Source organism: Dendrobates tinctorius, unplaced genomic scaffold (genome assembly GCF_039654945.1).
Source record: "Dendrobates tinctorius isolate UK_male_01 unplaced genomic scaffold, ASM3965494v1 ptg000014l, whole genome shotgun sequence".
NCBI lineage: Eukaryota > Metazoa > Chordata > Amphibia > Anura > Dendrobatidae > Dendrobates > Dendrobates tinctorius.
The window spans coordinates 3,403,584-3,423,147 of NW_027361682.1; the positions used below are offsets into that span (position 1 = coordinate 3,403,584).

Consider the following 19,564-nt stretch of genomic DNA (forward strand, 5'->3'; position numbering starts at 1 on the left):
GGTGGAGGAGAGGGCAATGATGGGGTGATGGAGAGAGCAATGATGGGGTGGTGGAAAGAGCAATAATGGGGGTTGGGGGAGGAGGAAATGATGGAGGTGGTGGAATGGGCAATGGTGGTGGTATGGGCAATGGTGGTGGTGGGGGAGAAGGCAATGATGGAGGTGGTGAAAAGGACAACGATGGTAGTTGAAACGGCAGTTATGGGGTGGTGGGTAAAAAGCAATGATGGTGGTGGAAAGGGCAATGATGGGTATGGTGGGGGTGGAGGAAATGATGGGGGTGGTGGTGGAGAAGGCAATGATGGTGGCAGTGGAAAGGACAATGATGGGGGGTGGTGGAAAGGACAATGATGGAGGTGGTGGAATGGGCAATGATGTGGGTGGTGGGTAAAAAGGCAACGATGGTGGAAAAGACAAAGATGGTCGTGGTTAAAAGGGCAATAATGGGGGTGCTGGGGGAGGAGGAAATAATGAAGGTGGTGGAATGGGCAATGATTGTGGTAGTGGAAAGGACGATGATGGTAGTGGAAAGGACAATGATGGAGGTGGTGGAATGGGCAATGCTGGGGTGGTGGAGAGAAAGCAGTGATAAAGGTGGTGGAAAGGGCAATGCTGGGGTGGTGGAGAGAAAGCAATGATAAAGGTGGTGGAAAGGGCAATGCTGGGGGTGCTGGAGGAGAAGGCAATGATGGGGATGGGGAAGAGGACAATAATGTGATGCAGGGGAGGAGGACAATGAGGGGTGTGGGGATTGGTAAGGGAGGAAGGGGGATTTATAATGGATTTATGAACAGGGGAGGTGGAGGAAGATGTTATCGCTTATTATGTTTAACACTCTCCCTTAGTATATAGTGTACTCACTTATTACACATAGCACAGCCCCTTAGTATATAGTTTACTCACTTATTATGTATAGCACAGTCCCTTAGAATATAGTCTACTTGCTTATTGTGTATATATAATGCCATCCCTCAGTATATAGTGTAGTCGATTTTTATGTATACCACAATCCCTTAGTATATAGTGTACTCACTTATGTATATTGCCATCCTTAGTTACAGTTTCCTCCTTTATCATGTGTAACACCATCCCTTATTACATACCATCCTCTCTAATTATATATGGTGCCGTCCCTTATTATATAGCTTTCTCTGCTGTTATGTACAGTGCTGTCTCTCATATAGTGTATTCTTGTTATTTTTGTTATTCACAGCGCCCTCTTTCATTACATAGTCCGCTCTCTTGTTAGATATAAAATGACTGCTGATGGAGGAGACGGTGACAAGACTACCAGTCCATCATCTCCTCCATTAGAAAAGAAGCTTTCCCATGATCCATCAGCTATCATTGCATTATATATCTAAAAAGAGAGGACGGTATGTAATAAAAAACAGGGCTCTATATAATCAATATGTAAGGGACAGTGCTGTAAATAGCAAGAGAGGGCACTGTATAAGGGACAGAAATTTACTTAATAAAGGAGACTATGTAATATATATACATGTGTGTGTAAGGAAGTGGAATGTGATATTTTCTTGTTTCCTTCCTCAGAGTTGTCCCTCCTTTGTTACTATGTATATATTGCTGTATTATAATGTTTCTGATTAACGTTTGTGGTACTGCTACATAGAAATATGTATTATTGTCAGTCTTTGTGGTATTGCTACATGTATGTTACCATTGTGTATTGTATAATATTATGTGTCTGTTATATATGTATAGTTAGGGTAAGCTAGTGCATCCTTCTTGGGACATTAGACGAGGGCACTCTTAGTACATAGTTCCTCAATAGACCAGGTAGATGGAATTATGTTGCGGGCCACTAGATGGGGGCATACTAGTGGGGCCTGATAGGATGTTCATAGAGAGTTAATTGTAGGAGGGGCTGCTAGGAGTTAAGGTTAGTGCTGAAGAGCAGTTTAGAGAGACGGGGCCAGGGCGCCCAAGTGTTCACATGGGCTATAGGCCCGGACAGCTCAGCAGCCACGTAACGTTAAGTCGTTATAGCCCATGTTACCCACGGCCACTGCGTTTCTTAGCAGTGGGTCAGAACAGAAAAGGAAAGATGTGGCGTCTCATCACCTGCACCAATGCTTTTAGGGCAGAAGTTGGCTGGACTAAGGAGACGAAGATAGTTGGAGCTTCAAAGAGATCGGTACAGACTGGCCGGATGCTTCACCAGGGACCACCAAACGTAGTGACTGATGAATTTGTGTCTGTGGCGAAACAGGCTGAAGGAAATGTCATTATAGCGAGGTCAGGCCAAGAAGGAACTGGGAAGCAGTCTAAGGCGGCCCGGTCCAGTCGTGTACTGCACAGAAGTGACAACGAGCAAGGGAAAGATGAGGAAGCAAGCAAATGTTATGATGTACCAACTGTGGATGTAATGTGCGAAATCCTAAGTAAAGAAAGTGTTAAAGTTGTCTCGGACTGTGTCTCCATTGATGGGGGTCGCCTAAAAGAGGGACCGTTATGGCATGGGAAGTGCCCTGGTGAAGCTCAATCTGGAGATGCAGGTATGCCGAGGAGAAGACTATTGTTTCATGTAGGGGAAGGACTGGACACAGCTGCTACAGTGATACAGGTCACGACTACAGTCCTGGCCCTCCCTTACATATGTGTGTGTGGAGAGAGAGAGATATATATATAATTATATACGTTGCTTTGACGCCATAAAAGGAGGGGGCCCAGACACATTTTTTGCCCAGGGGGAGCCCCAAGCTGTCAGTGTCCGCCCCTGGGCTGTGCTGTGCCATGTGCCTTTAATTAAATGAGCGTGCCACTGTCACTCTGTACCTGGCTCCCCCTAACTCCTACTTTCTAGTCCTGCATTGCTCCCAGCTGAATTCTCTGGCTTCATTTGCATAAGGACGCCATGCCTCCTGGCTGACATAGCTTTCCAGCCAGAGAGAGCAGTGTATGCTAGGCCCAGCCGGAAGTAGTTGCACATGTGAGGGTGGCTACCGGCTTTTGGAGGTGGAGCGTGAGGAGCTGAGGCTGTGTGGAGACGCAAGACGATGAGCTGGGCTTGGTGGCAATTTTTTTTTTTGGGGGGGGAGGGATTCAGACTTTTGCTATGGGGCCCCATGATTTCTATGTACTCCTGTGGCTGACTCTCTATAAATCTACCCTGCCCAGCTGCTGGGCTGGCCCCCTGTAACCCTCTCCTGCCCAACTGCAGGGATAACCCCCTGTATCTCTCCCCTGCCCAGCTGCAGGGCTGATCCCTGTAACCTTCTCCTGCCCAACTGCAGGGATAACCCCCTGTATCTCTCCCCTGCCCAGCTGTAGGGCTGACCCACTGTAAGGCTATGTGCACACGCTGCGGTTTTTGCTGCGGATCTGCTGCGGTTTTGGCCGCTGAAGATCTGCAGCAGTTCTGCAGAGTGTACAGTAGCATGTAAATCTAGGTGATTTACAATCTGCTGTGCACATGCTGCGGATTTTTAACTGCGGAAAAGCTGCGGTTTTGAATCCGCAGAAAGAAGTGACATGTCACTTCTTTTCTGCGGATTCTGCTGCGGTTTACCATCTCCTCCATTGTAGAGGTGATAAACCGCAGGGAAAACTGCAGGTCATTTTACCTGCGGTTTTACCTGCGGTTCCGCAGATACAAATCCGCAGATCAATCCACAGCATGTGCACATAGCCTAACTCTCCCCTGCCCAGCAGCAGGGCTGACTCCCTGTTACTCTCCCATGCTGAGCAGAAGGGCTGATCCCTGTTGCTCTCCCCTGCCCAGCTGCAGGGCTGACCCTCTGTAACTCTCCCCTGCCCAGCTGCAGGGATAACCCTCTGTAACTCTCCCCTCCCCAGCTGCAGGTCTGACCCTCTGTAACTCTCCCCTGCCCAGCTGCAGGGCTGACCCTCTGTAACTCTCCTCTTCCCAGCTGCAGGGCTGACCCTCTGTAACTCTCCCCTGCCCAGCTGCAGGGCTGACCCTCTGTAACTCTCCCCTCCCCAGCTGCAGGGCTGACCCCCTGTAATTCTCCCCTGCCCAGCTGCAGGGCTGACCCCCTGTAATTCTCCCCTGCCCAGCTGCAGGGCTGACCCTCTGTAACTCTCCCCTGCACAGCTACAGGGCTGACCCTCTGTAACTCTCCCCTCCCCAGCTGCAGGTCTGACCCTCTGTAACTCTCCTCTGCCCAGCTGCAGGGCTGACCCCCTGTAATTCTCCCCTGCCCAGCTGCAGGGCTGACCCTCTGTAACTCTCCCCTGCAAAGCTACAGGGCTGACCCTCTGTAACTCTCCTTTGTCCAGCTGCAGGGCTGACCCTCTGTAACTCTCCCCTGCACAGCTACAGGGCTGACCCTCTGTAACTCTCCCCTCCCCAGCTGCAGGTCTGACCCTCTGTAACTCTCCTCTGCCCAGCTGCAGGGCTGACCCCCTGTAATTCTCCCCTGCCCAGCTGCAGGGCTGACCCTCTGTAACTCTCCCCTGCACAGCTACAGGGCTGACCCTCTGTAACTCTCCTTTGTCCAGCTGCAGGGCTGACCCTCTGTAACTCTCCCCTGCTCAGCTACAGGGCTGACCCTCTGTAACTCTCTCCTGCCCAGCTGCAGGGCTGACCCTCTGTAACTCTCCCCTCCCCAGCTGCAGGTCTGACCCTCTGTAACTCTCCTCTGCCCAGCTGCAGGGCTGACCCCCTGTAATTCTCCCCTGCCCAGCTGCAGGGCTGACCCTCTGTAACTCTCCCCTGCACAGCTACAGGGCTGACCCTCTGTAACTCTCCTCTGTCCAGCTGCAGGGCTGACCCTCTGTAACTCTCCCCTGCTCAGCTACACAGCTGACCCTCTGTAACTCTCCCCTGCTCAGCTACAGGGCTGAACCTCTGTAACTCTCTCCTGCCCAGCTGCAGGGCTGTCCCTCTGTAACTCTCCCCTGCCCAGCTGCAGGGCTGACTCTCTGTAACTCTCCCCTGCCCAGCTGCAGGATTGACTCTCTGTAACTCTCCCCTGCCCAGCTGCAGGGCTGACTCTCTGTAACTCTCCCCTGCCCAGCTGCAGGGCTGACCCTCTGTAACTCTCCCCTGCCCAGCTGCAGGGCTGACCCTCTGTAACTCTCCCCTGCCCAGCTGGAGGGCTGACTCTCTGTAACTCTCCCCTGCCCAGCTGCAGGACTGACCCTCTGTAACTCTCCCCTGCCCAGCTGCAGGGCTGACCCTCTGTAACTCTCCCCTGCCCAGCTGCAGGGCTGACTCTCTGTAACTCTCCCCTGCTCAGCTGCCTACAGTCCATAACGATTACATAACTGAATATAATAAACCATAGCATTAACCATATAGTTACAGTTCTTTTCATCAGTGTCCTATAATTACAGTATATCCTGCAGCATCAGACATATACCTTTATGTCGAACATCAATTCCCTTCAGGAGGTGCCAGGATGTTCTATTCCTTTACACCAGGAATATAACAGTGAGTTTTCTTGTTTTCCGCCTTCACAGTCCTCAGATCTTAACCCTATAAAGCATCTCTGGGACGAGGTAGAATTGGTTGTTCAGAGCATCTCAGCACCTTCATCTAATTTGCAACAACTGCAAGAAACTATCCTGTTGGCATGGGCCAGTATTCCTGGGGAACCATCTCATCACTTTGAGGAATCTGTGACGCGATGAGTTGCTGCAATTCTGAAGGCCCAAGGAGGCCCATTGTGTTTACTAGATGGTTGTCTACAATAAAGTGGCCATTCATTGCATGTTTTATACTTTGTGGAGATGACAGGATAAAGCTGATCATAGACATTAGATGGGGTCTGGATCTTCTCACAATTTTCTGGTTATGGAGACTGCTGGTTAGAATTTGGAGACTAGGGGTGAGGGTACTCTCAGACTGGGGTATAACAGGGCTGAGTGCTGTGTGGTTTCAAGGGATAGCACTCAGACAAGTGTTATACTGTAGGCGCTGGAGATCTGCGATTATTTTCTCATGCAGATTGGGTATGAGATATTAACCGCAGCATGATGCAGGTGTATCCGATGATTGGATCATACTCTTTCAAGTCTGGCAGAGTTTGAGGCAAGTGTCATTAGCATGGCCCAATTCGCTCACAGAAGAGAATATGCACTATATGCAATAGTGTGAACGGACTCCCCTTGAGAAAGGCCATTTGCCGAAACGTGCGTTGGGGGGGGTCATACCTGGGTGGACCTCCACTTACCATTCCAACAGGTAAAGATGTTTTCATGTGTTATCATGATATAGTGTTATCTTTATATTAGTACATCCTGTTGGGCTCTTTATGTAACATGTATAGTCTGGGGATGGGTGCTACATTTCTAATGTTACCAGCATAATCATGTATAAGCAACCTGTTCTCCCCTGTACTGTCCATAAGCCCAGTGTATGCCCCACTTGGTCGCCCTCGTGCTACCATGGTCATGTTTGACTTGTTTTCCTCCTCCTTATACCTTGGTCATATTACAATAAAGATTCCATTTTTTATCTTTTGAATTTATCTAGTCTTTTGGACTTTCTTGATCGCCTGTTTTCTCCTGTGTCTATGTTTAGAGTTTGAGGCAAGTGTCATTAGCATGGCCCAATTCGCTCACAGAAGAGAATATGCACTAGTGTGAACGGACTCTTTTTGTTGTTGTTTATCGAAATCATTTCACCAAACAACTATCTGTCTGACTTTCTTTCAGGGTAAAGATCTGCCCCATATTAATACTACAGAGACATATATGAGGGGTGATGAGCGGTGTAAAGAGGAGATTCCTACAGATAACCGCACAGGTGAGTAGTGACCACTAAATGCAGAGAAGTCACAGGTTCTAATCAGTCACTGGCTTGTAGAGTAAAGCCTCCGTCACACACAGCGATCTCGCTAGCGAAATCGCTGCTGAGTCACAAGTTTTGTGACACAACAGCGATCTTACCAGCGAGATCGCTGTGTGTGACACTTACCAGCGACCGGCCCCCCTACCGGGTATCGCTGATCGTCCTGGAATGGCCTGGACTTTTTTTGATCGCTGATCTCCCGCTGGCCAGCACGCATCGCTGCGTGTGGCGGGCGGGAGACCAGCGATCAGCGAGCTGGCGCTGGTAACTAAGGTACACATCGGGTGTCTAAGTGGCGCGCAGCGCTTAGAAACCCGGATTGTACCATAGTTACCAGCGCGCTGGTGCAGGGAGCTGGTAACCAAGGTACACATCGGGTTTCTAAGTGCCGCGCGCCGCTTGTTACCCGCATGTCGCTGGTGCTGATCGCTGGTGAAGCTGCCTGTTTGGCAGCTCACCATCGATCCTGACAAGGTCATATCATTGTCAGGATCGCTGGTGTGTCGCTATGTGTGACGGAGCCCTAACTCTAGATGTTTGTTTTTTTTCTGGTTGTGTTCACAAGGACCTTTGATATGGATTTAAGGGCTGATTTCTTAAGACAGGCACCATTCAAGGAAATTACAGGCCAGTAAGCCTTACTTTGATACCCGGGGAAGATTTTTGAACAAATTATTAAACAAAATGTATGTAAATACTTGGATAAGAACACAGTAGTTAACCAGAGCCAGCATGGGTTTGTAGTAAATAAGACATGCCAGACTAATCTAATTTCCTTCTATGAAGGAATCACTAACTGGGTGCATCAGGGAAATGTGGTAGATATATCTCGACTTCAGCAAAGCATTTGATAAAGTATGTCATACTATGCTTGTTGAAAAAATGACTAAGTATGAGATTGACAAGGCTATGTTTAGGTGGATTCATAAATAGCTCAGTGTTCGTACTCAAAGAGTGGTAATAAATGGTTGCACATCCAACTGGAAGAGTGGGGTTCCATAAGTCTTTGTCCTGGCCCCAGTGTTCAACATTTTTATAAATGATCTAGATAAGGGATCTGAAGGTAAACTGGTCTAATTTGCTGACTATGCAAAGCTAGGAGGGATAGCTAACTATAGATAAAAAGAGAAAGGATTCAGAAGGATCTAGATAAGCTTGAACAATGGCAGCGACTAATAGAATGGTATTTAACAGGTAGAAATGCAAGATTCTACATCTGAGCAAGAAAAACAAATTACATCTACAGAATGGGAGATATAGAACTAAGCAACAGCAGGTGTGAAAAGGACTTGGGTAAACTAATAGATTACAGACTGTACACGAGGCAACTGTTGATGTAGGCGCAAAAAAAGGCAAACATAGTTCTAGGATGTATTAAGAGAAACATAGAATCTAGATCACGTGAAGTAATTATTCCCCTCTACTCCTCCTTGGTCAGGCCTCATCTGGAATACTTTGTCCAGTTCTAAGCACCACATTTTAAAAAAATACATTAAAAAACTGGAGCAAGTTCAGAGAAGAGCTACCAGGATGGTGAGTGGACTGCAAAGTATGTCCTATGATGAACTGTTAAAGAATGTGGGAATGTTTAGCTTGCAAAAAAGAAAGCAAAGAGGAGACTTAATAGCGGTCTACAAATATCTGAAGAGATGTCACATTGTAGAGGGATCATTATTATTCTCATTTGCACATGGAAACACGAAAATCAATGGAATGAAACTGAAACGGAGAGGATACAGATTAGATATTAGAAAAAAACAACTTTTTTGGACATTGAGGGTGAGCAATGAGTGGAACAGGCAGCCATGAGAGGTGGCGAGTTCTCCTTCAATGGAAGTTTTCAAACAGAAGCTGGACATACATCTGTCTGAGATGGTTTAGTGAATCCTGGATTGAGCAGGGGTTTGGACACAATGAACCACTTGACGTCCCATCCAACTCTAACATTCTATCATTCATGCATTCAAGTCTTAATGAAGGGGTGAGATGAAAAGATAAGTCTTTGTTCTAAGTACTGTCCGTGAATGCTTGTCTCTAAATACGCTTTTGAAAACTTTTCGGTGACATCTGATATGTAAGGCAGAAATATTACTAATCAGCCACAGGCTTCACTATTACGTATTTATAGATAGCCATTTGAATGTCATACATGTATCCCACTGAGCCCAAGGATGCCTTTTCCAATAGGAGTTTTTCTCAACCAAGATGCTCCCCCTCTTATAATAATTCAGCATTTAAAGAACTTAATAGAATATACAAAGACCAGATTAGTTCCTGGTGGAAGGAACAAAGCCTGGAAAGTTATGTAAAGGAGGGAATCGTTCTACGGAGTCTGGGAATCACACTTACATTGGGGACACATGTCGGAATAATGCTTATCTAATATATAAAGCTCAAAGTGTGCATGTATGTGTGTATGTCCGGGGTAGGCATCCGCACCGTCGCAGCTACAGCCACAAAATTTGGCACAGTCACACGTCTGGACCCCGAGAGCGTCCTAAGCTATGTTGTTACGTGAAATTTTAACCCCTCGCGTTCCAATTCTTCAAACAGTTTTGCCCCTATCTACATACTGGGGGACAAAGTGTGTGCGCGTCAAGCCCCGCCCCTCATTGTGATGTCATAATGCCCCTATTTGCATACTGGGGAAGCAGTGTGTGCGTATCAAGCCCCGCCCCTCATTATGATGTCACAACGGTTGCCATGGCGACGCTGATGTCATCATAGGTCGCAAGCCCCGCCGCCGCTCATTATGATGTCATAATGGTTGACTATGGGATGGAGGATGTGTGATGGGTATATGGGCACTGGACTATGGGATGGAGGATATGTATGACGGGTATATGGGCACGGGACTATGGGCTATGGGATGGCGGATATGTATATGGGCACGGGACTCTGGGATGGAGGATGTGTGATGGGTATATGGGCACTGGACTATGGGATGGAGGATATGTTTGACGGGTATATGGGCATGGGACTATGGGATGGAGGATGTGTGATGGGTATATGGGCACTGGACTATAGGATGGAGGATATGTTTGATGGGTATATGGGCACGGGAATATGAAATGGCGGATATGTATGATGGTTATATGGGCATGGGACTATGAGATGAAGGATGTGTGATGGGTATATGGGCACTCGACTATGGGATGGCGAATATGTATGATGGGTATATGGGCATGGGACTATGGGATGGAGAATATGTATGATGGGTATATGGGCATGGGACTATGGGATGGAGAATATGTATGATGGGTATATGGGCATGGGACTATGGGATGGAGGATGTGTGATGGGTATATGGGCACTGGACTATGGGATGGAGGATATGTATGACGGGTATATGGGCACGGGCCTATGGGATGGTGGATATGTATGATGGGTATATGGGCACGGGACTATGGGATGGAGGATGTGTGATGGGTATATGGGCACTAGACTATGGGATGGAGGATATGTATGACGGGTATATGGGCACGGGACTATGGGATGGAGGATATGTATGACGGGTATATGGGCACGGGACTATGGGATGGAGGATGTGTGGGTATATGGGCACGAGACAGTGGGATGGAGGATATGTATGATGGGTATATGGGCACGGGACTATGGGATAGCGGATATGTATGATGGGTATATGGGCACTCGACTATGGGATGGCGAATATGTATGATGGGTATATGGGCATGGGACTATGGGATGGAGGATGTGTGATGGGTATATGGGCATGGGACTATGGGATGGAGGCTGTGTGATGAGTATGTGGGCACGGGCCTATGGGATGGTGGATATGTATGATGGGTATATGGGCACGGGACTATGGGATGGCGGATATGTATGACCGGTATATGGGCACGGGACTATGGGATGGAGGATGTGTGATGGGTATATGGGCACTGGACTATGGGATGGAGGATATGTATGATGGGTATATGGGCATGGGACTATGGGATGGAGGATGTGTGATGGGCATATGGGCATGGGACTATGGGATGGAGGATGTGTGATGGGTATATGGGCACTTGACTATGGGATGGACGATATGTATGAACGGTATATGGGTATATGGGCATGGGACTATGGGATGGAGGATGTGTGATGGGTATATGGACATGGGACTATGGGATGGAGGCTATGTATTATGGGTATATGGGCACGGGCCTATGGGATGGAGGATATGTATTAGGGCACGGGACTATGGGATGGAGGATGTGTGATGGGTATATGGGCACTGGACTATGGGATGGAGGATATGTATGACGGGTATATGGGCACGGGACTATGGGATGGCGGATATGTATGATGGGTATATGGGCACGGGACTATGGGATGGAGGATATGTATGACGGGTATATGGGCATGGGACTATGGGATGGAGGATGTGTGATGGGTATATGGGCACTTGACTATGGGATGGACGATATGTATGACCGGTATATGGGCACTTGACTATGGGATGGACGATATGTATGACCGGTATATGGGCATGGGACTATGGGATGGAGAATATGTATGATGGGTATATGGGCATGGGACTATGGGATGGAGGATGTGTGATGGGTATATGGGCACTGGACTATGGGATGGAGGATATGTATGACGGGTATATGGGCACGGGCCTATGGGATGGTGGATATGTATGATGGGTATATGGGCACGGGACTATGGGATGGAGGATGTGTGATGGGTATATGGGCACTAGACTATGGGATGGAGGATATGTATGACGGGTATATGGGCACGGGACTATGGGATGGAGGATATGTATGACGGGTATATGGGCACGGGACTATGGGATGGAGGATGTGTTATGGGTATATGGGCACGGGACAATGGGATGGAGGATATGTATGATGGGTATATGGGCACGGGACTATGGGATAGCGGATATGTATGATGGGTATATGGGCACTCGACTATGGGATGGCGAATATGTATGATGGGTATATGGGCATGGGACTATGGGATGGAGGATGTGTGATGGGTATATGGGCATGGGACTATGGGATGGAGGATGTGTGATGAGTATGTGGGCACGGGCCTATGGGATGGTGGATATGTATGATGGGTATATGGGCACGGGACTATGGGATGGCAGATATGTATATGGGCACGGGACTATGGGATGGAGGATGTGTGATGGGTATATGGGCACTGGACTATGGGATGGAGGATATGTATGATGGGTATATGGGCAAGGGACTATGGGATGGCGGATATGTATGACCGGTATATGGGCACGGGACTATGGGATGGAGGATGTGTGATGGGTATATGGGCACTGGACTATGGGATGGAGGATATGTATGACGGGTATATGGGCATGGGACTATGGGATGGAGGATGTGTGATGGGTATATGGGCATGGGACTATGGGATGGAGGATGTGTGATGGGTATATGGGCACTTGACTATGGGATGGACGATATGTATGAATGGTATATGGGCATGGGACTATGGGATGGAGGATGTGTGATGGGTATATGGACATGGGACTATGGGATGGAGGATATGTATTATGGGTATATGGGCACGGGCCTATGGGATGGAGGATATGTATATGGGCACGGGACTATGGGATGGAGGATGTGTGATGGGTATATGGGCACTGGACTATGGGATGGAGGATATGTATGACGGGTATATGGGCATGGGACTATGGGATGGCGGATATGTATGATGGGTATATGGGCACGGGACTATGGGATGGAGGATATGTATGACGGGTATATGGGCATGGGACTATGGGATGGAGGATGTGTGATGGGTATATGGGCATGGGACTATGGGATGGAGGATGTGTGGTGGGTATATGGGCATGGGACTATGGGATGGTGGATATGTATGATGGTTATATGGGCACGGGACTATGGGATGGCGAATATGTATGATGGGTATATGGGCATGGGACTATGGGATGGAGGATGTGTGATGGGTATATGGGCATGGGACTATGGGATGGAGGATGTGTGATGAGTATGTGGGCACGGGCCTATGGGATGGTGGATATGTATGATGGGTATATGGGCACGGGACTATGGGATGGCGGATATGTATATGGGCACGGGACTATGGGATGGAGGATGTGTGATGGGTATATGGGCACTGGACAATGGGATGGAGGATATGTATGATGGGTATATGGGCAAGGGACTATGGGATGGCGGATATGTATGACCGGTATATGGGCACGGGACTATGGGATGGAGGATGTGTGATGGGTATATGGGCACTGGACTATGGGATGGAGGATATGTATGACGGGTATATGGGCATGGGACTATGGGATGGAGGATGTGTGATGGGTATATGGGCATGGGACTATGGGATGGAGGATGTGTGATGGGTATATGGGCACTTGACTATGGGATGGACGATATGTATGAACGGTATATGGGTATATGGGCATGGGACTATGGGATGGAGGATGTGTGATGGGTATATGGACATGGGACTATGGGATGGAGGATATGTATTATGGGTACATGGGCACGGGCCTATGGGATGGAGGATATGTATATGGGCACGGGACTATGGGATGGAGGATGTGTGATGGGTATATGGGCACTGGACTATGGGATGGAGGATATGTATGACGGGTATATGGGCACGTGACTATGGGATAGCGGATATGTATGATGGGTATATGGGCACGGGACTATGGGATGGAGGATATGTATGACGGGTATATGGGCACTTGACTATGGGATGGACGATATGTATGACCGGTATATGGGCACTTGACTATGGGATGGACGATATGTATGACCGGTATATGGGCATGGGACTATGGGATGGAGAATATGTATGATGGGTATATGGGCATGGGACTATGGGATGGAGGATGTGTGATGGGTATATGGGCACTGGACTATGGGATGGAGGATATGTATGACGGGTATATGGGCACGGGCCTATGGGATGGTGGATATGTATGATGGGTATATGGGCACGGGACTATGGGATGGAGGATGTGTGATGGGTATATGGGCACTAGACTATGGGATGGAGGATATGTATGACGGGTATATGGGCACGGGACTATGGGATGGAGGATATGTATGACGGGTATATGGGCACGGGACTATGGGATGGAGGATGTGTGATGGGTATATGGACACGGGACAATGGGATGGAGGATATGTATGATGGGTATATGGGCACGGGACTATGGGATAGCGGATATGTATGATGGGTATATGGGCACTCGACTATGGGATGGCGAATATGTATGATGGGTATATGGGCATGGGACTATGGGATGGAGGATGTGTGATGGGTATATGGGCATGGGACTATGGGATGGAGGATGTGTGATGAGTATGTGGGCACGGGCCTATGGGATGGTGGATATGTATGATGGGTATATGGGCACGGGACTATGGGATGGCAGATATGTATATGGGCACGGGACTATGGGATGGAGGATGTGTGATGGGTATATGGGCACTGGACTATGGGATGGAGGATATGTATCATGGGTATATGGGCAAGGGACTATGGGATGGCGGATATGTATGACCGGTATATGGGCACAGGACTATGGGATGGAGGATGTGTGATGGGTATATGGTCACTGGACTATGGGATGGAGGATATGTATGACGGGTATATGGGCATGGGACTATGGGATGGAGGATGTGTGATGGGTATATGGGCATGGGACTATGGGATGGAGGATGTGTGATGGGTATATGGGCACTTGACTATGGGATGGACGATATGTATGAACGGTATATGGGCATGGGACTATGGGATGGAGGATGTGTGATGGGTATATGGACATGGGACTATAGGATGGAGGATATGTATTATGGGTATATGGGCACGGGCCTATGGGATGGAGGATATGTATATGGGCACGGGACTATGGGATGGAGGATGTGTGATGGGTATATGGGCACTGGACTATGGGATGGAGGATATGTATGACGGGTATATGGGCACGGGACTATGGGATGGCGGATATGTATGATGGGTATATGGGCACGGGACAATGGGATGGAGGATATGTATGACGGGTATATGGGCATGGGACTATGGGATGGAGGATGTGTGATGGGTATATGGGCATGGGACTATGGGATGGAGGATGTGTGATGGGTATATGGGCACTTGACTATGGGATGGACGATATGTATGACCGGTATATGGGCATGGGACTATGGGATGGAGGATGTGTGATGGGTATATGGACATGGGACTATGGGATGGAGGATATGTATGATGGGTTTATGGGCACGGGCCTATGGGATGGAGGATATGTATATGGGCACGGGACTATGGGATGGGGGATGTGTGATGGGTATATGGGCACTGGACTATGGGATGGAGGATATGTATGACGGGTATATGGGCACAGGACTATGGGATGGCGGATATGTATGATGGGTATATGGGCACGGGACTATGGGATGGAGAATATGTATGATGGGTATATGGGCATGGGACTATGGGATGGAGAATATGTATGATGGGTATATGGACGTGGGACTATGGGATGGAGGATATGTATGACGGGTATATGGGCACTGTACTATGGGATGGAGGATATGTATGACGGGTATATGGGCACTGTACTATGGGATGGAGAATATGTATGATGGGTATATGGGCATGGGACTATGAGATGAAGGATGTGTGATGGGTATATGGGCACTCGACTATGGGATGGCGAATATGTATGATAGGTATATGGGCATGGGACTATGGGATGGAGAATATGTATGATGGGTATATGGGCATGGGACTATGGGATGGAGAATATGTATGATGGGTATATGGGCGTGGGACTATGGGATGGAGAATATGTATGATGGGTATATGGGCGTGGGACTATGGGATGGAGGATATGTATGACGGGTATATGGGCACTGTACTATGGGATGGAGGATATGTATGTTGGGTATATGGGCACAGTCCTATGGAACCGTGGATATGTATGATGGGTATATGGGCACGGGACTATGGGATGGAGGATAATTATAATTTGCTATAACTAACTACAGTTAGTTACTATGCCCGGGCAGCGCCGGGCTCTTCAGCTAGTTATTGTATATATTGCAACAACTACTATTTAATAGTGCATGAATTTATGTCTTCAGCAGAAATATTACTAGTAAAGCACTGTTTGAAAAAAAAAAAAAAATGGCACAGGAAGTTCTTACTGACTCACTGTATGTAACTGGAACATAGTTTTAATTTCACTTTACATGCTGACAGACAAAATGCTAAGATCATAAGATAAGCATAAGAAATACCAGTTATAATCAGTGTTATCCAGAATTTTCTTTTCTTTGCTATCTCCAAGGACTTCATTTACCGCTTACTGTTTCCTTGCTTTTGCTCCTCTGGCCACTGGATTCCAGCAGTGCTACACCAGTATTGTAACAGCATGGTGTATACACTCTGGGGCAGCTAGCCATATGACTAATGACAGAAGCTTCTTCTCTATCCTTGACAAAAGTAAATCAGAGAAAGTGATCTTGGCTGATGGTCAGTATATGAACTAAAGCCCCCGTTACACACTGCGATATCGCTAGCAATAAGTAAAGTCACCGATTTTGTGACGTTATAGCGATATCGCTAGCGATATCGCTGCATGTGATACTTACCTCTGACCGGCTCCTCCGCTGGTTATCGCTGATCGTGCGAGAAGCTCCAGGACCATTCCTCGTCGGTCACTTCCTGCTGGGCTTCCTGTGGTGCCGACGAGCGACGCGTGGAGCCGGGCGGGAGGACGCAGGATCGCCGCGTCTGACAGGTAAGTAGCGATCCCCGTCCCCAGCGATGTCACTGGTGAGATCTGCCTGTGTGGCAGCTCACTAGCGACCACCTAGCGATGCACCAGCGATCCTGACCGCGTCATATCGCTGGTCGGGATCGCTGGTGCATCGCTAGGTGTAACGGTACCCTTAGAGAGATTAGGAGATGCCTATTTTAATTGCAAGTCTCCCAAATACAAAGCAGAAAGAGCCCAGTAAATGACATGCTCTAGGTCTGTAGTCCCGTGACACTGTCTCGCTGTGTGTGACGGGGATCAGCGACCGGCCCCCCTGCCGGTTATTGCTGATCGATTGCTGATCGTGCTCGAGCGGCCTGGGCCATTTTTCGATCGCCGGTCTCCCGCTGCCCAGCACGCATCGCTGCATGTGGCAGCGAGAGACCAGCGATCAGCGACACTGGACGCTGGCTCCTGGATACCCGTTGTTTACCTTGGAAACCAGCGTCCAGCGTCGCTGGTCCTGATCGTTGGGGCTGTCTAACGATGTCCCAGCGATCCCATCATGTCGGATCATTGGTGGGATCGCTGGGACATTGTTTAGTGTAACGGGGGCTTTAAAAGCAATCTGTTATCTGTAAAGAACTCACAATATAAGGAAATGAAGCTGCATTTAAAGATGACAGCTGTATCATCTCAAAATAAGGTCACACACTAGCTGAAGGAAAAAATCAAAGATGAGATGGGAGGAGACACAGATTAGATATTAGAAAAAACTTTTTGACAGAGTGATCAATGAGTAGAACAGGCTGCCACGAGAGGTGGTGAGTTCTCCTTCAATAGAAGTCTTCAAACAGAGGCTGGACAGACATCTGACTGGGATGATTTAGCGAATCCTGCTTTGAACAGGGGGTTGGACCAGAACCAGGAGGTCCCTTCCAACTCTACCATTCTATGATTCCGTTGTACCAGCTAAAATGCAAGGAAAGTGTATTTACTGCTAAACATGAACAGCACAAGAATGGCATCCATGTATGGTACAGGCTTCTTGCACATAGAGACCCAGAAACAATAAGAATGTTCATGAACAATTTGCTGATGGTATTAGTCGATCTGTGTAGTCAGATAATATACCAATCATAATAAGGCTTGTGAATAGACCCAAAACATAAGAAAACCTTAAAAAATATCAATCTTTATTAGATAAATTAGTTTTAAAACCAAATTAACAAATATCAAACATGGTCAAAAGTAACGAAACCCTAATGAAACACCCTATAGTGGCCCCTATTCGCTTGCTCTGCCTGACAGCAGAGGTTGGCACCCTAGCTAATACAAGATGACGCTCCCACGCCACGGCGGCTGTCCCTTATATCCCTAGAAATCCCTAAAATCAACCTAACAAAATTTAAGGATTAGTACCATTCATACCAACAATAGCTGGATAGCTAGATAGAAAGAAAAAGCAAGAGAAATGAAAGACAAATTGCAAACTGTGTCTATATCATTCGGCACTGAATATTGTGCCTCTGTCCAAGGTCTCCGCATCCTAATTGAGGAATATATATACTGTATATATATATATATATATATATATAAAGAGATGCCTTATAGCTAGGGATAGATGTCTGATTTCTAAGATACATCATCCTATGACAATAAATGCCTCATCATTATGTATAGAGCAACATAAAGGACAACAAAATTCCTCTTACAATGTTTTCAATAAAGGACTGTCCCTCTTTGTTTCATTTTTAATGATTAAAGCTATATAAATGCAGACCAAAGAAATCAAAGGGGCGATACAAAAGACCTGATGGTTTGTTATTCCCACCTAGCACCGTCCAGAGATGCACAGCTCTATTTCAATGCAAAGAAAAATGTGCACTGTGACCCTATTGTCAGTCCACGGCCTATATTAATTTGCATAGAGATTCATTCAAATGATCTGACATCTCACAAGACAAAAAACATGTTTAAGGGCCCGTGCTTTGTGCTGACAAAATGTATGGTTTTTTTTGTGATGACCTTAATGGGGATTTTTTAGTATTTTGTACAAAACCTAGCTTTAAGGTACAAGATAAAAGGGGCACCACTGACTACGTCAATGACATGGTATACATCCAGTTCAATGCTATAGACTGATGTATGCTGATATAGGATGATACTAACAAGCGGGACTACTTATCCCCTGTTGAACTCCTCGACGTGTTTTGCCGTGTCTTGTTAGTCAGGAGGCCTAGATTAAGGATCATGTGTGGTCATGACTGAGATCCACGTTGCTGTCAATGTACTAGCTGCCTTAAAGGGAATGTGTCAAGAGAATCTTTTCCTAAGAATAGTACTACAAAATCGGAACAGCTTATGGATTAACACACAGATATTTGTCATCCAATGGGTACTCAAACTCCTGGAAGAAGAGAGATTTTCTCACATTTATCAATGATTATTCGAGATGGACAACTGTCTATCTGCTTCACAGTAAAAATGAAGTTCCAGAAAAACGTGAAATATATCTTGATGAAGTATATAATAGAATTTTTGACATTCTCATAAACTTATGTGCAGATAATGGCACTAAATATACAAGTAATGAGACACCAAGCGTTTTAAGGAAAAATGGAATCGTGTTTCAGACCACTGTAAGGCTACTTTCAGACTTCAGATTTTTAAATCCGGCGGGCTGCGGCGAAAAGTTGTCAAACCTGATCCGGTAGAAGCCGCAGCCCGCCGGATCATCTGTTTTTGCCGGATACGGTGCAGGAGAGGGAGAGAGAGTCTTCGCGCATGCGCTCTGCAAAAAAGCGGTCCGGCGCTGTCAAAAAACGTTGCATGGAATGTTTTTTTGCAGATGCCGGACAGGCATTTTTTTCCGTTTCCGGCAAAAGCCGGACACACCGCATGGCCATCAGGCGCAATGCGGCGATAATGTAAGTCTATGGGGAAAAAAGCCGGATCCGGTGGCAACAGGCGCCAGATCCGGTTTTTACATTTTTCGCTGCATCGCGCCTGATGCTTCAAAACGGAAATCTGAAAGTAGCCTAACATGCAACCTTGAA

At 47.3% G+C, this 19,564-nt stretch overlaps 1 protein-coding gene across 2 annotated transcripts in view; it reads left to right on the forward strand.

The window, feature by feature from the left end:
* Nucleotides 1-19,564, forward strand: part of LOC141073676 (uncharacterized) — a 502,533-nt gene that overhangs the window by 32,168 nt on the left and 450,801 nt on the right. Inside the window, exon 6 of one of the 2 annotated variants that reach the window (XM_073561031.1) lies at nt 6,643-6,733. The exons of the other annotated variant lie outside the window; for it this stretch is intronic. Within the exon in view, the coding sequence (XP_073417132.1) occupies nt 6,643-6,733 (91 nt within the window). The remainder of the gene's footprint in view (nt 1-6,642; nt 6,734-19,564) is intronic. 2 annotated transcript variants of the gene reach the window in all.